Here is a 26,449-nt window from a genome sequence, read left to right as displayed (position 1 = left end):
AGGGCTCAATGATTGACAGCAGATTACCTCCTAGAACTTTAAAACTTCCCCCTAAAGAAACAAAACCAAACAAAAAATGGCCGTTCTTCACATGGAACCAACATAGAACCTATACCGTTCTGGTTCCAGTATCTAATTTTGAACTATTGAGAGCATTCTGACCAAAAATAAATTGGTTCAGAACCCAAAAAGTTGGTTCTCAGTTGGAACCAAAAAACAGCAGATTTTCCTTGACCTGAAATGTGAACCATGATGACATCTGTGGGCGTGTCATATTCTATGGGTTGGAAAGAGAGGAGGGCGGCACGGTGGTGTGGTGGTTAGCACTGTCAAGAGGGTTCCTAGTTCGATCCCGTGTGTGGGAGCCCTTTTGTGCGGAGTTTGCATGTTCTCCCCATGTCAGTGTGGGTTTTCCCCGGATACTCCAGCTTCCTCCCACAGTCCAAAGACATGCAGGTTAATTGGTGACTCTAAGGCCATGTTTAGACGACAACGGTTTCTCTAAAAACGGAAAAGTCTGTCCTTTGCGTTTTAAAAAACTTCTGCGTTTATATGACGACGTTATTGAAACAATCCCCGTTCACACGGAGCCGCAAAATCTACTGGAAACGCTGTAGTATGCACGCCAGGCCAATGGGTGGCAGTGTAAATTTGCAAAGCAACACCACGGCATGACGTCACGCGCCTGCGCTGAAGCGCCTTCCTCTACAACACGGTGATTACAAAACAAAACAAAGAAGACACAATGGTGAAAGCATTTACAGATAACTTTGTCTGGATGGACGACAAGGTGGAGTTGCTACAGTAACAGATCTACACTTCACTTCAAATCAACAGGGTGAGCAGCACAAACAGAGCTCGGCATTGTTGTTGTGACGATCGGCATGCCTAGTGACTGGAACCTTAATGCGCATGTGCTTAAAGTCTCCGTTTTCTGAGGAACTGCATATTGCAAGTTTACATGACAACGGAGACGCTGCCGTTTTCAAAACGCTGCGTTTTCAGGCACCCAAAACGCCGCTGTCGTGTAAACGATCGGCCAAACGCAACTAAAGTTTACCGTTTTCAGTTGAATTCGTTGTCGTATAAACGGGGCCTAAATTGTCCGTAGGTGTGAATGTGAGTGTGAATGGTTGTCTGTCTCTACGTAGGTGTGAATGTGAGTGTGAATGGTTGTCTGTCTCTACATGTCAGCCCTGCAATAGTCTGGCGACCTGTCCAGGGTGTACCCTGCCTCTTGCCCAATGTCAGCTGTGATAGGCTCCAGCCCCCAGCGACCCTCAAGAGGATGGATGGATGGATGGAAAGAGAGGATGGAGAAGGCAATGAACTGAGAAACTGTACGAAAAAAAGCTTGCACTTGTCTCATTAATGGTTGATCCAAGCTTGTTTTTGGGGTAAAAACAAATATCTGTAATAACAGGACAAGAGTTTTAAGGTATTCAGAGTAATCCCTGACTTTGCTTCTACTGTTTATTTCCATGGTGCAACACCTTCCATTGACTACATATCCTTTATTACAATGGTTCCCCTCACAACTGGTGGAGACGCAGGCTGGTTTGCTAGATAGCACAGAGGTTCAAAGAATCCTGAGCAGAACTGGTTCAAGAACCAGAGCTAATATGGTGGAAATGGTGGTATGAGGTTATAACACAGGTATAGGGTTAAGGTTACAATGCATGTAATACTGATGACTTGGATGTGTTTGTGTTCCTCACCCAGCAGTGGGGGCAGCCAGTTGACGTTGGCCTCACAGTGGGAGTCCAGGAAGGTGATGACTTCTCCTTTAGCAGCATCGGCTCCAAGCAGACGAGTCCTGATCAGCCCCTCCCTCCTCTTGGTCCTCAGGATGCGAACCTTCGGCAACCGCATCATGTACTCCTCCAGCGCCACCTTTAGGTGCTCTGCAGAGATGGGGACATACACAGCAGTAATCAGAACAGTGAATGCATCAGAGTAATATAAAACAGTATTGGTGGCACCAAAAAAGCACAATAGGTTCAAACCCTGTGCTGACATGAAAGAACGCTGCTTCAGAAAGTTGTCCACAAACGGCAAAACCTCACTACTGCGCTCTCTCAGAAGAAAAAAAGATCAAACGAAAACTAAACCATTTGCAGTCACCATCAAACAAGACATCTGCCTATGCCACATGCTCCAGACCGAAATGTCTCCCTGTAGGCCTACAACACACTCTCACCCATACTAGGGAAAAAAATCACTTACTTTTCTGCACTCACAGACATTTTTTTTTATAACTTCACTGTAGTCATTAGACAGAATGTTACCCTAAAGAGAAAGAATCCAACTGTGAGGAATGAAATTAAATCAGTCCCTCCTAACGTGCGGTCATAAAGCCTCTTGGCATAAGACAGTGTTCCTTCTCAAACTGCAGTGATGCTCATGAACATTTCACCAGACAGAATCCATAATGCCCTATGAGGGAATTACAGACACTACACGCCCCCCCAATAATCAGTTTATTGTTAGTGAGTAGATCACACAGTGCAAGAGTTTTAAATAGTTTATTTCAGACTTGTTGGTGCAACAAATGAGTCACTTTGGATCCAGACTGATTTCAAGTCTTTCTCAAGCTGCAAGAACACAATAAATATCAACAGAGAGGAAGCTGTTGGCAAATGGGCAGCTTCTTCTGCTAAAACTGCAAATATACTGGAAGGTGAAAACATACAAAGATACACAAAGAAAAGTCAAACAAAAAAAAAAGAAAGAACGCATTCATCAATCAAAGAGAGGGCTATAGATACATGTTTTGCTCCGGTCTTTTCACAGAGCTGCCTTTCGACAGAAATCAATCTTGCCCTAAATGGAACCTGTAAATCTTTCTGCTCAAACGTCAAGTCAGTCCTGACAGGTCAATAAAAAAAAATTGGAGCCAGGCTCAAGGCCATGTTTCATTTACTGTCTGTCTACTGTCACTGTGTTTCCAAAGCTGAGATACCATCAACCATCACAGAGAAGCACCATGAAACAGATCATCAACCCTGACGACTAAAGCGCCACTTTAACTTTTTAGGAGTAAATCATCACTGCGATAAGGCCAGGATTCGAAGAGCCAATAAAAAACATTATGGTTTGGAAAAAGGTCGGCAAAACTCCAATTCTATCAGTCTTATCATCTATTGCTCCTTCACACCTGTGAAGGCATCTGTCTAATACCATCCATCATGAGTCTCCGTTCGAGTCCTCAACATGTTGCTGAACTTCATTTGCATTTAATGCCATCTTGATTTGAGGAAGTCTTGATAAAATACCATATGGTGCAAACCAACTGGCCAAGAATGTCTCCAGATATCATGTTGCCCACCTTGACTGCACCCACAACAGATGCATGTGAAAATTAGACACCCAAAATGTGAAGCTGAAACGCTCCTTCGCCACAGAGACATGACTAAGCAGTGTTTTTTTTTATTGCTCTTTCTCCTGGAACACAGACTGTTTAATTTTAACCAAAGCTGTCGTCTACAGCAAGTCTCCAAGCTCCCGCTCCATCACACATGCAAACAAGAATGAGTCCAACTGTCACTGCTGGTGCGATGATGTTTTTGTTTTTTTTTTCAATATCCATTTTCTACATCATTACCACACACATCAAATTGTAAGGTCGGCACTATTTTATATTTGTATCATCAACAATAGCGCTAAATAGACAACAGCCAGTGTTGGATAGAAACTATTAAAAAGGACATTAGAGAATCATAAGTGACATGTTCAAGTGTATTCCCTTCAGCTCATCAACAGCATAGCAATGTGGCTCCTTCTGGACAACACTGTATGAAAACATATGCTTTATTGCCCCTGTGGCTACACAGATTTGTTTAGGGCTGGGTACTGAATTTCAGTAATTTTCTTTTGTTAGCAACCAAAATGCGTCCATTGGAAACTGTAAAGTATCAAAGTCTGGCATCCAAGCATCAACCTCCAGAGCTAAAACAAAATTAAGCCAAATCAGGAGTGCCAAAAACTGCACTTTCTTTTGGCCACTTGAGGCTGGCTCCATAAGCCAATCCCCATAGACTCCAATGCTAAAATGCCCAACTTTACAGCAGAAATAAACATGTTTACAGCCTGGCACAAGAAATGGTTTAGGTCTCTTTAGCTACTTTCCCCATTCATGACAGCTGTGCGAGGATACATTTTCATATAGTTATTAAAGGAGCTGTATGTAAGAAATCTAAAGCAAATAGTCATAAAATCCTCCTAATATGTCACAGAGACTAAGGAATAATGTTCATATAACATACTGATCTCACCGACAACAACAGTACAGCCAGAATATTCACATTTAAAAAATGTTTTTTACGGTCTGCAAATCATGTTTATGTTTTGAATTTGTGTTTTGGCCTGTTGCGCCACCCACCGCCGTCTACCAGTCACGCAGTCAGTAGAGTCTCAGCATCAGTTACAGTTACGACTGAGCTACAATGGCTGACGGTGCGACTAAACCCAAACGACCTCGTTATGATTCCCAAAAACGCCAAGACAAAACTCGAGGCAAAGCGAGGGTCTATATAGGAGATGCTTTTGAACGGTGGAGACGGTTGAAAGCGGAGAAGAATTTGAAATCGGATGTCGAAGTGGCTACTCTTCTCCTCGACAGGTAAGCTTTAGCCAAAGTTGGCTAACTAGCATCATAGCTAGACGGGGATGGACATTTCGAATACTTTCAACTGTTATTCATTTTCGATCATACATTGTAGCCCACGTGCAGGTGGGTCATCGACCTGACTGATTTTTTTGAGAAACAAACGTTAGCAGCACGGCAAGCAGCATTAGCAGTGTCTCGGTACATAGCATTAGCAGCCGGCTCCTCCTCCGCTGTATCCTGGCAGCAGCATTAGCAGCACAGAAGCCAGACTTGCTCGAACGGTCCACTGGAAAACCGAAGATCAAGGACGCACCGACGCGGCCCTGCCACGGCAGCCGCCCGTGAGCAAACAAACCAGTCTCCAGCGTGCCGCTGTCCAGCATGGTGGCTTTAAGTGACAAGCTGTCTGCACATAGTGTCCTGGCTCTAAAAAAACAAGATGGCGACGACCGAAAAGCCTACTTTGAGGCTTCAAAAGGGGAGTCCACAACCCAGTGAGTGAAGTCATGGTAGCTATATCCATTGTTTTATACAGTCTATGCTGGCATTGAATGTCTTGTCAGATTCTTTGATTACACAGTTCAGATCGGTGCAAGTATTGGAATGTTTCAAGTGATACCCAGCCGTGCGCAGTGGTGGTTTTACTCTTCCCACTGCGCTTGTTCATAGCAAATAGATAAAATAATGGCAATCTTATTCTTTAATTCAATGGGGTTATCAACTTAACAATAGCTCCTCAAAGTCACGTAAGACACACTTTGTTTCTGACTCCTGAATTATGTCAGTCAAATCAGATTTCACTGTCCAATAAGAATATGGGAATATTCTTTTTCCATAGACAGTCTTTGAACGGGGTGCAGCGGAACAATTACTGTGACAGTGACATTCACAAAATACAGTTATCTCTGACTTTCAGGACGCAGCCCAATGCAAGTCAGCCTGGCAGTGGTAGTACTGTCCAATCCTGTGTGATGAATCCTCAACTGTGCCTTTAAATGCTGATGTGACACTCTAGAGATGATGTCATGCATTAACTCTGTCCAACACACACACACGCACACGCGCACACACTTGAATAAGCAATCAATTCAGATACAAAATGATTTACATTTTAGCTTTTCTGAATCTGTCTCTAAACTTCAGGCCGGGAACAGTGTTGTGTGGTCCAACAAAAAGAGCCATTATTTGCAGAATACAGGCCAGACATTAATAAAATATTACCTCTGTCAGTGTTCCTCATTGATAGCAGGTCTTACAAATGGGCCACTGTCACTGAGGAACCCCCCTCCAACAAAACCACTAATTGGATTCTGGATATCAGAGAAGAGGATGGAGGAAAGGCAGCAGTCCTTTCAAACCTTCACAGGATAAACCGAAGCTGTTAAAATGACAGACAGAACGTCTTTATCTCTGCACTCTGTTGTTGCCTTCCTGCTCAATTCTTGCTTTCCTTTTTGTCCCTCCTTTGTTCCTTCTCTTCATCTTCTTTCCGTCACTCAGCTCGTCCTTCTGTTTTGATGCTGCTTGGCAGCAGCTGCCTCTCGGGGAAGCAGTCCTGATTCCGACGGACAGCTGAGACACTGAAGACAGCAGGACAAGCCAAAACCAACAAACCTGAAGCCAGCAGGTCCTCAGATCTGTCTCTCCCACTTTATTCCTCCATCCTTATTTTCCTTCTCCTGTGATTTATTTTTTAATGAGCCTGAGTAAATGACAGCCCATCTCCTTGAGTCAAACAGCATCAAATCCCACCATTACTTCCTCGGACAAGACAGTCCAAACCGGAGTGTTTGGGCAAGACCAGATCTGACTAGACATTATTAAAGCAGAGAAAACCAAATTAGGACAAGGCAGTAATCAAGACCAGAGTGAGGAGTGCTGTCTATCAAACTGTCACACAGGCCTCTGCTGGTTAATCCTGAAAGACCCATTTGGGATGCAGCCTGCCTGAGGTGGTCTGGCTCAAATGAACCTGTTTAAACTTGTGTTAAAGTTACTGCCAGCAGCTGTGCCTTAAAGCCAGGTGAATGATTATTCATCAAAGTGATAATCAAGCCTGCTAGTGACTTGAACATCGAGTGCAGTACGAACATGTTACAACAGTGACGCATTTCAACTAAAACAATTACAATAAGGGTGTTGATTTTGAGCTTTGATTTATATCTGCATCACATGGACATTGTAGAAACTGTAGCCCTTTAAACTACAGTCCCAAAATTTTAGAGGCAAGAAAATAATTAATTATATTATTATTTAAGCAATATATAAAATCCAATCAAAATGTATTTTGGGGGCATGTGTGGTTTTAAAAGGTTGAACACATAGGTTGGAGGTAGCCCATTTAATGATTTGTAGGTAAACAATAAAATCTTAAAATCAATGCTGAAACATACACAAAGCCAGACACATTAAACGTGCTCTCGCCTGCATGTTCCCGTAAAAGACGAGCTTCAGGATTCTGGACCAAATGTAAGTTGTGGTTAAAAAGAAATGTTTTATAAGACACTTTAACATAACTGTATGCCAATATAAAAACACTTTTTATCTTCCTTGGTGCTTTCCTTTGGAGGTTTTCCGGGGCCTCTGAACTGGTACGAGACCCACGGGTAAACCCAGAACACACTGGAGAGATACTATATTTCATCTAGCTTGGGGACACCTCAGAATCCCCCCAGGAGGAACTGGAAAACTTTACTAGGGAGAGAAAAGCATGGACTAACTTGCTTAGCCTGCTGCCACCACATCTCTACTTCAGATAAGCAGCAGAAGACGGATGGATGGACCCTTAACGCTGGAAGCCAGCTCATCAACCTCATGCAAATTGTGGAATTTTCAAATTCAAAGTGATGGACCATGCAGACAAGGTAATAAAAAACATTAGGATGTCCATTCTTTATACTTCCTGACAGCACTTAGGCATTTAAACATACTATTTAAAATCTACCCACTATATGTGATGCTTTATGTTGGGTGGTTTTGTGTGCCTGCTTTACATATTTGCTATGTGCCTCTTATCTGCTGTCCTTTGAATGTGTATTCCAATTAAACCAAGTAATTATCATATATGCTTCCATATGACAGCTTTACAGTCTATGTTATTGAACTATGTAAAGTCAAGTCAAATACAGCAGCTCACCAGTAAAACTAATATCTAATTATTCCATATTGAACTCATTCTCGAATGACTTCATACGTGCTGCAGGGTTCTGACACTGAAACAGAGGCCGAGGGGCTCCATAGGGTCGGTGCCACCTTTAGAGGAAAGGCCAAGGCTTCACCTTCATAATACGACAATAAATCAGCCCAGCAGCTATTAACCAGTAGGAGATTGATTCAGGCTACACTTTTGCCCCGCATGGAATGATTCTTACATAACCTTCCTAATGACAGCCAGTGAGATTAAACAATGGACATTTGCATTGCATGTACAGCACATTCAGCGGAGAACAGGGGAGCGGGAAAGGTTACAGCGTCTAATTATGAATGGTTAATTTGACCTGAATAAATTGGAATACTGCTCCTCTGGTTTACGGAAAATTGGCGGGGCTATAAATCACCCTAATGAGAACAGGCTGACGTCTGCAAACATATTAGTCATTATTAGAATGTGAAGTCCAGGACATGATGAGGGCTCAGACATCATCGAGGCCCGGGTCACCTCCATGGACCCCATTTACCAAACAGCCGAATATTCGCTGCCCTCCATCTGTTTCTGCTGCGGGGATGCATTGCATCTTCCTCTGAGCTGTTAATTAGAATTCAGGCACAAACACCAAAACTAAGCTAAAGAGAAGACACATTGCAGTGTGGCAGGCTGTGCTCCACAAGTATCCAACAAGGGAAATACATGCATTTACCCTTATCAGACTGTTTATCTTGGTTCAGAAACCAGGCGCATAAAACATCCAAAAACATACTGTATTTTCGTCCCTATGTACAGTCTTCCTCACTGGAGATTTTTATTTATTTAATAATATTTTTCTGGGTGAGGCTGAGGGGATTTTCAATTCAATTAACCTCAAATTACAGTGGATCCAATATGGCATCCAAATCTTGTCTTTCCAAGGTGCTGGATTACTTCCCAGAAGTCTTGGCGCAGCACCAAAGCGCCAAGCTGCTAATTTATTCCTCCAAAATATTCGGCTGCTCCTGTGAACTCCATCACACATCCTCCCTTTTTTGCCTTGTGCCAGGCTGGGAATATTTGAAGCTGCTTTTTTTCTTGCAACCGTCATTAAAAAAAAAGAAAAGGATGCTGAGGGAGCGTCTGTGATGATATAAGCCAGTCTTGGGGGGGATTTTAAGAGCACACTCTCCCCCCTGTGCTCCTCCCCCCGCACACAAAAATACACACCGCTTAAATAGCTACTGAGGCAATGATAAGAGATGTATTACAGATGTGCACTTTGCCGCCAAGCCGTAAAATGATGGAGGCAGCATTTTGATAAGCAAAAGGAGAGAACGGACAATTTCATGTCTCTGCCTTCAAGCACTGTCACACATTTACAGCGCAGGCACACATGCTTCAAAACACAGCCACGACGCTGACATCTCTATCAGGGCTGCTGCATATTTGAATTTGAAGGTCCCACAATGTTTTAAATAAACATGAATTTTTCAGTCAGTTTTGCTCATACGTTCTCTGCGTAGAACAATACAGTTGGGTTCTGACTAGGTCCTAGGGAGTCCACTTGACTTCCGGTAAGACCCAAATCTTCCTGGGTCCAAATCATATCTAGTCCAATCAGGTCGGGTAAGGTCCCATGGTATGGCTACTAGTCTCAGGTCAGAGTGTTAATATGTCTAACACCCGAGCAAACTCACTTTAAGATCTGATCATGTGGCATGTCACAAACTGAAGACAAAACTGTGTTTACAGTCATAAAACGAAGAGTGAGAACTGTAAAATGACATTATTACCGTTACTGTTTTTGATCACAGCTGCTTATACCCGATGGACCATCACGCTGCTGCCAGTGTTGGTGTTCTCTCTCTATTTGGTTCTGTTCAGGTAGACTGTATTTTGGATCAGGTCTATCATTTTGGTACCCTGGAAATCCAGAGTTCTCACGAGAGCACAATTTGAATTTGCTCAGTCACTCTGGCAATCAGTAATGATGCTCATTACCCATGCCGTTGGAGCCGAGCTGCACCAATCACATCGGTGTATCTGATATAGGCGGGCCAGAGGTGAGCTAAACAGATGACGACAGCGCTGCAACGACGAAGTCCGGAATCAGTCAGTAAACACTGCAAGATGGGTACGGATGAACACTAGTTGTTTGAAACGGCTTTGGCCGCTACAATGAACGAGTTAGACTTCGCTTTTTCTCTAAAAGAGGAACAGAAGACGGCGCTCGAATCTTTACTTTGCAAGAAGGACGTTTTTGCTGTTTTGCCGACCGGATATGGCAAGAGTCTAATCTACCAGTTAGCCCCCCCCCCCGTTCTGATTGGTCGTAGTGTTATCCAATTGCGTGCAGTGATATTTACAAATGCATGCTTGGTGCCGCCCCTCGAGTTTAGGGTCTGGATTTCCAGGCTATCATTTTGGGTCTATTTTGGGCTGATTCTTACCGAAACGACTTTTAAGACTGGTGATCTGGGATATCAAAGCAGTACTTAATTTTATTTCTTTTCATGCAACAAGGGAACCTTTGTATCTGGCTCATCTCAGGCCTAAAACATTAACCGAGAATGAGGACTGATACACCCTGATGCACTTGTTTGTTGTGCGGTAAAGACAACTAAAAGTTAATCAGTGTTCTCCAGTCCTCTCTCCTTTCTCAATGTAGTTTGGTCCATAAAGGAAATTAATCACGATGCATGAGGAGCTAATTTGCTTTAGAATGCTACTATAAGGTAAAGGATCATAAGGTTTCACGTAACTTTCAGGAATGTAATTCTTGCATTTAAACCAGGAGGACGATGCTGCTTCTGGGCTTTGTGTGGTGGTGGCTGAATGAAGTCAAACTATTCACAGTTCTGTATAAGAGATAATGCATTGACACAGTCAACAGCCAGGTGTAAAGTATCTAAGAATTTGCTTTTTCCCTGCAAATAATAAATGGTAACACCAAAAAAAGAGGAGAGTAAAATGAAGTGGCATGACAGAGGAAAGTCGAGGCATACTGACTTCATAAAGACAGAACAGAAACAGAGAAAGAGTCACTGTTAGTCACTGTTAACGCGGCAGCACTGATGTTGTGTTCACTCTAAATCTCCAAACCTCATCCTGTCGAGCGGCTCTCGTACTGCTGCTGTCGACTGCTGTAAAAATATCCCTGTGGGGATTGTTAGTCCTTGAGAGAGTCATTGTCAGAGTCTGAACAGCAGCCTGCCAGCCCAGACCTGCGAGTTCAAGTTTTCTCACACATGCTGTCGTCTAGCTTCTGTTGAGGACAAGTACAAGGGAAAAGAGGAACGACTTTGCTGGCCCCTGATCCCATTTTTTGTGTTCTTAAAATCCACGTGACCTCATAAAAAGAAGAGCTGTCAAGTTGTTTTCAATGGATCACGTAGAAATGAGGACATATTTCCAGCCTTTCACATGAAACAAGTATCAGTACTGAAAATCTTTCACAGCCCTGTCTGAATAATAAGTGGCCCAACTTGGTTCTGACCCCAGTTTTGAAGAATTCAAATGCTCAGGCAGGTGTGAAACATGAATCATTATTTTGTTTCACCTGTACATCAAGAGTTAGAGTCTCTGTTAGAGGTGCTTTGTTCTGACAGATATCAAACTACCCACTTTTGCCTCTTCTGTTTATTCCAAAAAAGCATATAAACTGCCTCATTCCTGTGATGTGATAGTTGGTGTTTGGAAGTCTTTGTTGAATTTGATTTTGTTTGAATCACTGTTTAAGGATTTTTAGACCCATAAATATGCATTGTGTAAAAACTTAATATTGATTGCATTTAACTGCTGTTCTTCTGAGTGTTTTGGGATAAGCAGGGACTGTAGTTTAAGGCAGTAACCCCAAAATTCCACCAGATGCGTGTGGGTTGCGTCTGCGCTCCAGAACGGCAGCAGAGCCGATCCGTTTCAATTCTAGTCAACAGCTTCACCGGCTGTTCCGGCTCCGTCACAGCTGCGGCGCTCCTCCTCCCTCCGCAACAGATACGCAGGACTTCTATTTTTGCCGTACGCCAGAGCACAACGCAGCAATTCAGCACAGAGCAGATCGTGCGGGGCAGGAAGTCGAGCACAGAAACAAAATAAAACATCCAGTTAATTTTCATAATAAACACAGAAACAAAATAAAACATCCAGTTAATTTTCATAATAAAATAAACAGTGTTCACAGCGGATCATATTTCCCTGCACTACACCTTGAAAACGTCATAATGGGCAGAGGCAGGCCTGAAGTCAACAGGTCAGAGGTTTTCAGACATCATTTCACCCTGTTGACACTATGGATGAGGAGATGTTAATCATGGAGGTGCACCAAGATGTCTTCCTACTACTCCTCTGGTTTTGTGGTTCAGTTTATAGAAACTACATCTTGTTATATCGCACGATTATGCGTGACTTCGCGAGATCTCGTGGGTCCTCGTGACTCCTGCTGTCCGGCGGAGCTGCACCGCTCCGCACAGCAAACGCAGCCGGTGGGTGTTGACGGACAGTGGAGCACGAAGAGGATAACCAGTGCAGCCGTTCCACAAAGGACACACATCCAGTGGAATTCCAGCGTAAGTTTAGACACTCCTCTGTTAATGCACGTGCATTTTGGAAGGATCCTACTTGTGGGCTTTAGGCCTCTCTCCAGTATCTCTAAATTTTTTATCAAAAGAAACCATATACTTGATGTAAGACAGCTTATTTCAGAGTTCCAATCAATTTGCACTCAAAACCTCACATAATCAATTCCTTAATTTCTTCCACTCTTTAATGTTGTTCTAAATATGCATGAGCCAAATCAATATAAATAATAGGGAAGGAAAAATAAAATCAACAAATACACAAGGTGAATAAGAGTAAGAAGAAGGAACAATGAAGGTAAATGAAAAGGATAAGAGTACTGTACAAGTAGAGGAAAAGAAGGAGGCAAAAAAACAGACCACAGAGTAGAAAAATAAGTGGTGTGCATTAAAGCTCATCTTCATGGACATCATTTATCGTTGCACTCTGGATCCTGAACATATAATACCAGTCTCCATCCACTTAAAATCAGTACATTCAGCCAACGTACAGGAATGTCCTAATGTGAGCCACTATTCGTCCATCCTTTAGAGCTGCTTTTGCAACTTGCTGAACAGCCAAAAAACGGCATCTCAGCTCTCCAGGGAAGACTATTAAAACATAATAACAAGTCTTTAGCTCGAACACCCCCCTATCTCTTATTGGCCATTTCTCTTATCATCGCTCATTTCCTCCCTTTCTCCCCTTTTTCCTTCCGTTCTCTTTTGCTTTGTGCTTAATGGGTAACTTGCCTTTATGATTGTTTTGGTACTAAGATTGCCCCCATTAAGCTGGCGGGATGCCAGTTATTCTGCTATTACATATGCTAATGACGCTCCTTTGGGAGCAGCTCCAATTCTCAATTTAAACTTCAATTACACAGAAATAATAATAATAACTTCTTTATGGAAACAAGATAAAACAAAGACCATGTCTCATTCTGTGATGTCATGTTCGCCCTACGTGTTGAAACGGAAAGGAAATGACTTCAGAGCACTACATTAATTGAGGCGCGCAAGTTTTGTCTGGGAAGAGGAGGTGGAACATCAGATAACTTTCGACTCAGTTTGTGATATCACATCTAAATATTTTCTGACAAGCGCTCTTTAAAGATAACTCTCCCAATATGCCTTTCTCTCTCAATCTCTCCCTTTCCGCTAACAGGCCTGGACACTTACAGGTGCTAATGAAGTCAGCCTCCCCGGAGAACAGCTCTCATCTCCAAAGTACACTCCAATTAAAAAGGAAGGAAAAAAATAAACACTTGCTTAAACATGATAACGTGCTCCATTGCTTCGCGCTGCCTCTCATGTAAAATCACCGCCTTTTACCCCCTGGCTCTGAACACACAGCTTTATTAAAAGGAAGCAACATTTTACCAGAACGTGGCTGCAGAGTGAGGCAGAGAAAAGTAAACGGGGAGAAAAATGTTTGCGAACGCAGATTAAGAGTGTGTTTCTCTGCCATTTTGAACACACTCAGTGAGCAACAAAATAGAAACTCTGACCCTGCAGAAAGAGTAGGACTCCCCTTTCCTTCCCTTTCCGAGATCACATAATTGTTTATGTCCATAGAGAAATATAGTAGGTGCACAAAAACTCAATTTCAGCTTTCACCTGAACAAACTTTTCCGTAGGACATTTTTCAAAAGGTTTAATCCAATCCAATATTATGCACTTTTGCTTGATTCATGAATTCTATGGTTAACCTTCCCTGTTCATCGATTGACCGAATAGTTATTTCAGCACAAAGGTGAATACAAGTAAGATGATTTCAAGAATTAAACAGTGGAACAAGACAGAGACCAGCTGGTTGAGCACTTTTCGAAATGTGCTACTGTCTGTCAGAGGTGGATCATGACGGATTTATGTGGCAGGTAAATGTCTGAACACACAGATCACACTGTAACCATTGTTGTCTGTAGATCAACCACTTAAAGCCGAAACGTCAAGCTAACATCGTAGCGGAGCAGGTTTTTCAGGTTTTACTATCCATGACAATCATGCACACCTTAAGAAATGATGGGAATTTTAATCACAAGATAATGCTTTTGTAGTGGCTATCCAGGAAGAGTTCAAGAAAGGTGAAATGATGTCAAAGTCACCATGACGTAGGAACTTTGCCTCCCTCCATCCCTTCAGTAAAATAATACTGTTAATGTCCTAAACAAATATGAGACTCCATGATGCATTCAATGACCTGGACACAAAAATCACTTAATACTGATCCTCTTTCAAACGAACTTGCACAAATCCCTCATAGTACTGCGTATCAACTTTGTGCAGGTATATGAAACAAAAGATAAAATTAAACATTTAGCTTTCCTTTGATTCCATCTGTTACATCTATCAGGAATCCAATTACCAAGAGGAAAAAAAACAAAACATAACCCAACATTTACACTTCAAACTGCGGCAGCACAATGTGTTTCTGCTGAGCAGGCTGCTGCCGTGATACTCGTCGATGATATCCACCTAAAAACTTTTTTTGCGAGATAAGGATGAATGTCCTTCCAAGTCTGTGTGGTCAGCTTGAACACTGGGGCACTGCAGGTCCCTTGTTGAGTCACTGCCACAACGTGTGTCAGCTGTTATCAGGGCCAGAGGTGGTCTACTGCGCCACTGTCTCTCGCATGTTGCTCCAATCTATTTCAGTAGTCACATGGTGGTACATGTACTTGCCTACATGTTCAGACATGTAGATGACAGATGGTGAGCAGAGACATCCATGGAGAAAGTAGCCCATTAGCTGAGCTAACCTTGAAAGTACTGGGGAGGTTGGGAAGCCGGAGTGAGCCAACACTCCCCTGCAGGGAGAGCGAGGGCTGAACATCCTCCCTGCACGGGCTGCGGAAATTCAATTACAGCCTAATGAAGAGTGAGCTGACCTCCCCTCACCATCACCACTCCTCCTCCACGCCTCCTCCTCCCTTCCCACCTCTCATGCAGCTGGAGATCATCATGGACTGTAGCCGGGTTAGCAGGAACAACTGGCTTCACTGGGACAGGTGGTGTCTTTGTTTCTCAGGGCATCTGTCTCACTGTCTTGCTCCCTCTTGCCATTATTACACAGCATTCCTCTCCTTTGTTTTCTGTACTATCCACCTCTCTTTTGCTTTTCACTGAGCCTGCAACCTGTTTAGTCTGTTTTGTTAGGTAGATGTGATTTGAGTCTGATAGCAAATGCCTAGACACCAGAAACCACCTGGTAAATACCACTTAGCTTACCCATCCTCACAAAATAAACTGTGCTAGAAGCTTGGTGACGTAGGGACTACCAGCAGGGCTGCTTGCTGAACCACTGTACCCAATGAGCCAACAGCTTACATGTCAGGTGGCAAGCTCACTAGCTTGGTTGCTATCCAGACAATTAAATTTCCTCTCCAGACATGGAAACATCGGAGAGATTCAGCCATTAATGTTTGAACCTCAGTCAGACTCGGACTCAGATGAGGAGTCGGTTGTGCACCAAAATCGATGACCAACAGATGTATCAGAATGGTAAATGAAATTAACATCAGCACTGGCTGAGACAACGTTAGTGTTTGTGAACCATACAATATCTGCTACAATGGGGTTTTTAGTAGACACTGGAGGGAAGCTCCAGGGTCTGGTTTATATGTGTTTCCCGTATTAAACAGTGATTGGCTTTTGTATTAGTGACGTTGCTAATAGAGCTTGCCTGGCGTTTGTTTGAAACTCAGATATTAGGGAAGAGCACAGACATCACCCCCTTCAGTAGAGGATGGTGAAAACACGTCTGTAGTGACGAACTTTGCACAGATACAGCCAGTAAAGTCAGACATTTTAGGGGACATAATGATGAGAAAACTAAAGATTTAGTAGAAGGGGACTTTGAGTTCAGTCAAATTTGTACCATCACCTCCTGCCTCCTAACTGTGTCTCATAACTGCGCAGCAATTACATTCCAACAGAGGCGGAATAAACAAAAGTTGATGGTGCCGCACTGCCAATGAGCTAAAACAGCTTCCTCTGTTTTGGACTCTCCAACTTTCTGTTTCCTCAAAGGTCAGCACTGTCTAGACAGCCTGCTATTGATGTCAAAGTTTAACAAAGTTGAACCTGATGGAAAATATTTAAGCGGATTTACTTCACCCCCACGAGCAAATCTGTCAATCTATTGACTTCCCTGCTAAACTTCCTGTCTGAGAACTTTCAAATCTTAAAATGGTCGGTGTTTGATATTCACAACATTGGTTTTCAGTGGAGCACTTCTTTCACTGTCCCCTAATACAGAAATAGCATCATGAATTCATTGGATTATATCAGCACGGATGACTATAAGTACATTTACTAAGGCGGTGGACTGATTAAAGCATTGTGACTGGCATGATGATTCCCCTGATGAGAGGGAAAAATAATATAACAGAGGACTATAACATCAAAAGGAGGGTGTTTGTTTTCATCATCATGACAGCCATTTGGCTAGATTTTAAATTTCCATCTGTCCTGCTGCCAAGAGAATGGCAATGCAGCTCTTACGCTTACTCAGACTGCAACACAAGGGAGATAATCTGGTTAAGGTGTTATTCATTTGCCAGGAACTGACATGATCACTTTCAGGCAACGCTATTACAATCACTGCATTGACATTTTTAACTTTTTTCCAAACACTGAGGATGTCCTGAGAACTGAGATTTCAACACACAAAGAGAGATATGTGTGGTGCTAATTGTCCTCTTTATTACACTTGCTCTAATTAGTGTTTTTATGTATTCCATTGCCAAAATGCCTTTTACGTTTGTGTGTATTTCAGGTCACTGTCAGACACGCCAGAGATCTGTCGATGTCGACCTCATTCACTAATACAGGTTGATAAAAAGCATTAATTACTTAATTCCCCTCTAAAGCATCCACCTCACCTCTCTGTTTCCCCCCTCTCCTCCCCTCTCTGAATGTTGTTTCATGCGTCTTTATTGCTCCATTTCGCACTCTATGACTACGTTTATTACTCATGCCCATTTATCACCTGCCTCCACACTGAACTGCACTTTCATTTTTCCGAAAACCACCATTAAAAACATGTCATACCATCTCAAATTGCTAGCTACAAATTGGCAACCAAGTATACAGAACTAATTACTTGTTAAATTTAAAAAAAAAAGAAAAAATGTAATCCACTCTCGAAGCACAAACACTGGAGTGTACAATCCCCATCTAGTTAAATACTTCATTTCTCCCACACTAATATTTCACTCATACTAACATTCAGTGTCCCCAAATGAAATATCCCCATTTCTGCTGTTTTCCAGACAGCTGTCTAATTGATCCCATCAGGCACTGGACAGTGACTGAATAATTGGACAATCAATCTGGAGTCAGTGACAGGTTTCCATCGCAGGAGGTGTTCCTGCAGTGTGGCTTAGCGGTCCTGCTGAGAGGGATTGTCTCTGTCACAGAACACAGTTAACCATGATGGATACATCTGGTCTCACACTGTCCCCGGTTTAATGAAACTCTGCTATGAAGACGTCTAAGCCCAATAACATGCCAGAGATGAGATATGAAAGGAAAATATGAAGCTGTCCCTTGGCTGACAAAATCTTTTGAAACCATGTGATTTCTTGCTATTTCAGGAATCTTCAGTAAAACAGCCAAAACATTAACGATAATTTCTCATCTAGCCACATTTTGCCTTAATGAGTAAAAGACTCTTAACACTGACACAGCAGTCCAAGTAGATGTGCATAACTGTAACATAAATGCAGTAACGTCATCCTCACTGCATAATTCAGTCTGTCAAACGTGGACAAAAACACACCAATCGGAGTTCCTCCAGCGTGCACAGAGGGTTTATCAGAGACTTTTGGCTGAAAACAGCTGCCTGCTGGCAAGGTTGGAAACAAACAACTTTGATGAGGTCAGTGAGAGTGAACCAAAACAGTGAGCTGAATGACGCTTTGAGGCTCCTCGGATCTGAGGGGAGCGGCATCTCTGTGGGTTTGTCACTTTAATCAAGACCTTATACATCACATGCAGTCATTTCAGCCATCGCCAGTACATACATATTGACAGTGCGGCTTCAAGGAAGTAAAGAAGCTTTAACAATTTAGCATATTACATTATGGCAGATAAGAGGCACAATTTTCAGGGCCCGAGCTCTGACCACAGATAACTGCAAAGGCCCGAATGAAACTGAAGGAATTATTAGAACTGGTGACAAATTTGATATTTTATTGGTCTCGTGCTTGGGTGTGACAGGATGGCTCAGTAGCGCCTCCAACAAAATTTCTACAAAGCAGCCACCCTAAGCTGGTTTCACCTGCATGTACGGAACTAAGTCAGCACATGTGACATCCCAAGACTTACATAAAGCCTCTTGGAGCAGTACCTTTAACCAAACAGGAAGTCAGACATTTTCCTCAAACTATGTGAATGTGACAAGGTGTCAAACTTCCATGTTTTACGATGGAACAGGAAGTGGTTTGTTACTCCAAGGTAGATGTTCCAATCTGCCCCAAGCTTCATGTTTGGTAAGAGTCTCGCCCTGAACAAATCTATATGCCAATATCTAGTTATTGTTATAGCGCTGCTATGGAAAACATCAGAGATGGGACCAAATCACACATGTGCAAGTCTCAAGTAAGTCTCAAGTCTTAACCTTCAAGTCTCAAGTAAGTCCCAAGTCATTTTTTCTTGGGCAAGTCAAGTCAAGTCACAGGTTATGTCAAGTCAAGTCAAGTCATGTCAAGTCAAGTCAAGTCAAGTCAAGTCACAGGTTATGTCAAGTCAAGTCACAGGTTATGCCAAGTCAAGTCAAGTCATGTCAAGTCAAGTCAAGTCAAGTCACAGGTTATGTCAAGTCAAGTCAAGTCAAGTCACAGGTTATGTCAAGTCAAGTCAAGTCCAAGTCAAGTCACCTTATTATTGTAATTTTACCTGCAGAATCTGATCTTAATAAAGTGAAAAGACAAGATATTAGGGTTAATGTTAGCAAATAAATTAAAAAACAAGTTCNCCGAAAGACGAAGACGATGACTCTCGGTACCCCTCCCACTGACATGTTGATGCCTATCTGATATAAGAGGGCCTGTTTCTCCAATAAACACCTAAGGTACGTAAAGAGGGCATGACTGATTGACAGGGTAGTGATCCTATCATGACGCCATTCTCAGCCTGCGCTCCTACCGGGTAATCTATAAGTATTTTATAAATTAATTTATTAATTTTATATTCTAAGCGAAAACATGATGTGAATAACACTCAAGTCATTCATGTCATCGTGTCTCAAGTCAAGTCAAGTCCTGAGTCTTTAACTTCCAAGTCCGAGTCAAGTCTCAAGTCATCAAAACAGCGACTCGAGTCGACTCGAGTCCAAGTCAGTCATCAAAACAGCGACTCGAGTCGACTCGAGTCCAAGTCTCAATGACTCGAGTCCCCATCTCTGGAAAACATCATGTTTTATACTTTGCTTTGTATCTCCAAGCAGGTTGACCAGATCCACCATTAAAGGGCATTGCCATGGCAACCCCTTATATGCCAACAGGAAGTTGTTGTAACTTCCATGTACCTTGTCCGATCTGTTCCAAATTTTAGTTAATCAATAAGGCTCCAGGCAGAAGACATAAACATGCCAATTGGTTGTCATAATCATTGCGCCTACTACTGGCAACAGGAAGTAAGTGTTGTCTGACAATTACCTTTTTATTTAGCCTACATGGTGTGGTCTACAATTGATTTACAGCAACATGACGTATGATTAGTGTGTTTCGCAGTGCCAGCCAGTGGACACAGGAAGTGGTACAAATACAGTGGTACAATAGAAATACCATCTCACTCCTATATATATATTTTATACTTTTTAAAAAGTATATCTATAATATCCATCTATAATTGTTCCTAGTGGTTCTTTATCAGCCTCCAGCATCCTCAACTCTGAGTGTGATTTAGGTCAATACAGAATAAAAAGCTTATTATGTATACTTTCTACCTGGGCTTGAAAAATCTTTGAGTGTGATTTCAACCAGGTGACACAGCACTGGTAATCAACAACAGCCATGCCATGACAGCTCATCTGATGATATTTCCATTTATCCACAGACGAAAAGTTTCATATTGGGCCAGAAGCAACATATCTGAGGGATAAAAATCATAGTGACAGCAGGGAATTTCTTTTCTTTTTTTACCAGTCCTCGCCCCTACTCAAAACCCAGCAGGTGCTGTGGCTGCATCGTATTATTTTCTATTGAGGCAACTGTGAGAGGAAAGATTGGTCCCTCTGCCTTTTCTATGATGGATTTCTGTCTTTATGATTGCTGAATGTCAGTGGGAATATAAAAAAAAAAAAAAGAAACAACACTTGCTCTTTGATTGAGGGACTGACACAGAAACCTGACATTTACTGTTTCCAACAATCTTTCTCCGAGTTAAATTTCCCAAGTCAATCGCAGCAGAAATTAGGACTGAAGCTGATGGATCTATTCCTCTATTCATCTATTTGGATTCAGGAGCTTTGTTGATCTGATCCTTGGAAGAGATGGATATCACTCCCACATAAAACACATGGCAGTTCAAGAGGGACAAAACAAAAGAAAAAATTTTTTGGCTGCAATTAATAATCACTTTCAGAGCCCAGCCGATTCATCATCATGGCCAATATTATCAGACAATTTAAGCTTATCAGATATGAAATACTGGGATCAAATCTGTTTGCCTACAAGTAGCGAGAAATAGCAGTGCTGAAATGACAAACTTATGTTTTGGGTAATTTCGTAACAGTGTCTTTATTAAGCAGATCAGATACACCAAATCCGGGACAAGGAGGACCTTATTTTTTAATTATTATTTTTTTTAACCTTTATTTAACCAGGTTTGTCCCATTGAGATCAAAGATCTCTTTTACAAGAGAGACCTGGCCAAGAATGGCAGCACATATAGTTTCAACACATTGTCACATTAAACATAGACATAAAAGATACAATTAACAAACAACTGAATTTACACAATCAGGTCGAGATCAAATAAAACATTTGCACTCATAAAGCCTGGATACAATGGGATTTATCATGGACTTAAATACATTCAGAGATACCAGGCTTTGGAGTTTGAGCTCTGACTGCAAATTGTTCCATGAAGTTGGAGCAGAAAACCTAAAAGCCTTCTTCCCCATTTCTGTTCTGACCTTAGGAACAGTAAAATGGAAAAAGTCCTGAGAACGGAGACTGTGGGCTCTATTATTCAGGATTAAAAGAGATGATAAATAAGATGGAATCATCTCAAGAATAGCCTTGTAAATCAAGACATACCAATGGCCGAGACGGTGTACATATAAAGATGGCCAATTTACTTTAGTGTATAAGACACAATGATGAGTTAGAGCACCACAGTTTGTGATAAACCTCAGAGCGCCATGATACACACTATCCAGCACGTGGAGGCAGTGAGCGGAGGCATTCATATATAACACATCACCATAATCAATAATCGGAAGAAAGGTTGACTCCACCAGTTTCAGTTTCACCCCAAAAGAAAAGCAAGACTTATTTCGGAAATAAAATCCAAGTAAAAGCTTCAACTTCTTAGCAGTATAGAGAATATGTGCCTTAAAAGACAAGTGGTCATCAATCAAGAACCCCAGATATTTAAAGGTAGATACAAGTTCAATTTGTTGACCATTACTGGTGACAATGACACACCGATTTGACCTTGCTGATTTTGAGTTAGTGAAAGTTTTGTTTTATCAGCATTTAAAACAAGTTGCAGCTGGCAGAGCTGTTCTTGCACTCTATTAAACGCATTCTACAGATATGTAAACACTTCTGTAGGCGTGGGTGCAAAGCAATATATGACTGTGTCATCAGCATAAAAATGAAAGGCTGCATTTGGAATATTCACCCCATTATTATTTATATACAAGGTAAATAACAAAGGGCCAAGTACTGAACCTTGTGGCACCCCCTTGTGGACTAAAAGAACCTCAGATGAAACACCTTCTAACTGGACAGCCTGGGTTCTGTCTTTAAGATAGTTTGCAATCCATCCAACTGCATGTACAGAAAACCCAACTGCTGTAAGATGTTCAGTCAAAATGTCATGGTCCACAGTATCAAAGGCCTTAGAAAAGTCTTTAAAGAGAGAAAGACAGCACTGTTTTTTATCTAAGGCTTCTGTTATATCATTTATAACCTTCAAGGCTGCAGTAGTAGTACTATGTTTTTTGCGAAATCCTGACTGGGAAATCGAATAGAATAGAATAGAATAGAATTAGTAGCCAGGTATTCTTTTACTTGTTCACAGACAAGGAGTTCAAGTACCAACAACAAGCTGCAGTTACTGCCTTTGGTACACGGAATCAATTTTACTTTACATGACATTCATTTTCACTTCATCGCCATTAAATGTGTTTGCATTGCGAGCGGCATGCCAACAATAGACCAACAGGCAACTGCTAAAGGTCAATGCCAAACCACTTCTCCTCATTTTATAGCATTTACAGAGGTGTTATGATGTTTATGTTAGCAGATAAGGTTTGTTTATTTGAGGAAAATATGATGCCACGAATCACAGTTTAAGTACTTTGAGGGACAACAAGTCAGCTACCAGAGAACATTGACAAGATAGAAATTACATTAAAGGGGAAGTCCTAATCAAAAACACTAGTTTTGCAGATACATTTTCATAACATACTTGCAAATTTTTATTGCTAAATGATCACAAGACAACTGATTTCAAGTAAAGGTAAAACAGAACACAAACTATACCATATAACTGTCTGAAACAGATGAAACTGTCTTAGTTCAATACGGATACCTCTATAAGACCTACAGAAGCCAAAGAGGCAATCAGCGTGAAGACTGGCCTTTTCTGTTTAGCTATCCTTAATGCCTGTCCCTGGGTACGATTCCGTGCAAAATCAGACAGAACACTTTACTACATGCAGACCAAAAGAGCCTGTGTTTACATGTTCCCAGGCAGGATCAAGCAACAACCTCTGTGGCTGAAAAATGAAGCCAATCCAGAAGTGCCAAAAACTGCAGTTCTTTGAACGGCCACTTGGGGCTGCCTCCAAAAGCAGATCAATCCCCAGAGATCCCCATGTTAAAATGCTTACAAACAAACAGGTGACACCACGGTAGCAGTGTCCATAGTTTCTAGATTCTACGGGCAGGATTAGCAAAGAGAAACAATAAGCTAAAAGGGTCAGTGACAGAGTACGGGTTAAAAATACACGAGTCAACCTTGGTCGATCATTCAACAGAGAATGGAGAGAATTGTGGAGCTTGATTAGAATTCAAATCTGACCCTGAACAGGCCTTCCTCCTCTGATACAGTTATGTCTCCATTATGGCACCACAAAATTTTCTGTGACTATGAGCATGATGACCAACATGCATCTGGCAATCCATAGAAGTTTGTATCAAGCTGAGAGGCTTGACCAATGAAGTGAGTAAACCCATTTTTGGGTTATGGACATTCATATATTACAACATTTTCTGTTGGCCTTGCTACCGAGCTGCATCTTGCTGTATAAGGTCATAACATTACCAGAAAAGTTGATAACTTTAGTTTTCTCAACAAAATTAATACGACCGAGCAACTGCATCTGTTACATGTAGGTTTACATGTAACCTAGGTACATGAACGCTACTAAAACAAAGGTTATTTTGTTTTATTATTGTCATGTTACAGCTATCTTACATAGCCACACATATATACATTTCTCATCATTATAGAAAGAAAATATATTTAAAAAAAAAAAAGCATTAAAAATTAGTTGTCTGTCTTTTACTCACTTCCAAATCAATTGCACATGCTTGCCATATCAAGACCTTTACCACACAAAGCGAGAAAAAGAGACATAATTTAAACAGCATATCAGGGAAAACAGACAGAAGATAAAGTAATGATAGATGAGAAGAACGGTTAATATAAAGAAACACCAAAGAAAGACAAGAAACAACAAGAGCACAACTCAAACTCTGCACAGAGACATCAGGAAAAAAAAATCTCACCACACCACAAAGGATGCAAACACATACACTAAGGTGAGAAAAGAGAAGCACAAACAAGAAGAGACATCAAGAAATGAAACAGTGTAGATGTCAAGAAACAGACAGAGGCGCTAAAGATAAGAAACGTCGAGAAATAACAAAAAGGAAACAAGAAGAGACAAGATTAGATACACCAAGAAAAATAAAGAAACGAGAAGAGTGGCGAGAGGAGAGGAGGAGAGAAAAGAGACATTAAGGGAGATGAGGGGAAGAGAGGAGATAAAAACAGCAGGTTTCAGTGTTTGCATGTTATCTGTGAGTCAGTGTTCTGCCTGAATGAACTGCTCCGACAATGCAGAGGTAAGCGTGGGCGGGGGAGAGTGAGAAAGGTAGAGCGAGGAAGGGCATGAGCACAGACAGCGAGGAGGGATTGAGATCATTTTACATTAACAAGGTGATAGTTATTGAAAAACAGATGAATATGGATGTAAATATTGCTAAATGTCATTTCAGGTTTTTCGCACACGCGTGGGCAGAAAGGGAAATCATAATCATCACTCTGCAATTGCAGGTGAGATTTTGCATGCACTCAAGCTACCAGGTTACAGCTGGCCAACCTGGGTTCTTTACAATCATATAAAAGAGAAACATGATTTTTGTAATAGGATGTGAGGATTTGAGAAACATGACATCAAAAAAGACCTATTCAGACAACATAATAATTAATTCTTTTCACCAGCCAGCTCTCAGGGTTCCTTGGACATTGAAGCTCCCTTGAATACGTCTTCCTGCTCATAATTGCCCCACTATGTGATCAGAATATTGCAACTACAAAGGTATCTTAACCAAGTGTTATATCTTAGAGTCAAACTTTGGGTTGGGTTGAGAGGAGAAAAGAGGTGGATTGTATAGTATCACTGCAGATTTATTGCAGAAATTAATTTTCTAACTAAGCTGTAGAGACATAACATTATTGAGTGGTATTTTTTTAGTAGCCAATATCAGACTATAAGGAAATAGCCCCAATTCATGTAGGTGAAGTCTTATTTTCATTTAACACTAGCACCACCAACACATAATGTAATATATTGTAAATAACTGGGGGTTTTTAAAACACAGATACTGAAAAAGTTGGGACCCTTTGTAAAACTTTGGTAAAAACAGAATGCAATGATTTGCAAATCATTTTTAACCTAAACTCAATTGAATACAGTACAAAGACAAGACCTCCCCCAGGAGAAGGTGGAAAGCGTTGCTGGGGACGTCTGGGGTGCTTTGCTTGGCCCGCTGCCCCAACTACCTGGCCCTGAATGAGCAGATAAAAATGAATGGATGGATGGACAAGATATTTAATGTCTGAATTATCAACTTTACTGTTTTTTTGTAAATAAACACTCTGAATTTTATGCTTGCAACAAGTACCAAAGGAGAAAGTAGAAGTCGTTGGGAACTGAGGACACTAATTATTGAATGTTTGACAGGAAAATTCTTTCCCATTTTTGCTTGACAACTTCAATTGCTCACAGTCCGGGTATTATATTTTCATATTTTGCACTTCATAATGCCTCACACATTTTCAATGGGAGTCAGGTCTGGACTGTCAGTCTAGAGCCCACACCCTTTTACTACGTAGCCACACTGTTGTAACACATGCAGGATGTGTCTCATTGTCTTGCTGGAATCAACAGGGATGCCACTGTGAAAGACATCATCTAGATGGCAGCATATGTTGCTCCAAAACCTTTATGTACCTTTCAGCATTCATGGTGCCTTCACAGAAGAGGTTACCCATAATGCCATGGGCACTAACACACACCCCACACCATCACAGATGCTGGTTTTGAACTTTGCACTAGTAGCAATCTGGATAGTCTCTATATACAGACTCAGATGTCGAGTCTGTAGGCAAACCCGGGAGATCTTGCCTTCGGTAGAAGAGCGGAAGAGCCCTGGTTTCCGGTTGTAGGCTGTTTGTAGTCCGCGTGATATTGACCAATCACGTTTGAGCTGGCTGCAGTTGTTGCCAGGTTGAACGGTCCGTGCGGTGAACTAACGAGGCGGAACATAATTAGTGTCACTGCAAACTCTGAATCCATCGCAATGGTTCAGCATATTTACTTATATATAAACGGAAGTCAGAAATGGAAATTCGCCTCCTCCGCCCAAATCAAACCAGAATGGCAAAAAATTGGGGGTCTGACAATCAATC

At 41.6% G+C, this 26,449-nt stretch overlaps 1 protein-coding gene across 1 annotated transcript in view; it reads right to left on the bottom strand.

The window, feature by feature from the left end:
• Nucleotides 1-26,449, bottom strand: part of LOC126387853 (polypeptide N-acetylgalactosaminyltransferase 10-like) — a 125,268-nt gene that overhangs the window by 39,142 nt on the left and 59,677 nt on the right. The window contains exon 5 of the mRNA XM_050040577.1: nucleotides 1,719-1,904. Coding sequence (XP_049896534.1) covers nucleotides 1,719-1,904 — 186 coding nt within the window. The remainder of the gene's footprint in view (nucleotides 1-1,718; nucleotides 1,905-26,449) is intronic.

Source organism: Epinephelus moara, chromosome 3 (genome assembly GCF_006386435.1).
Source record: "Epinephelus moara isolate mb chromosome 3, YSFRI_EMoa_1.0, whole genome shotgun sequence".
NCBI classification, from domain to species: Eukaryota; Metazoa; Chordata; class Actinopteri; order Perciformes; family Serranidae; genus Epinephelus; species Epinephelus moara.
This window is presented reverse-complemented; position numbering and strand designations above follow the sequence as displayed.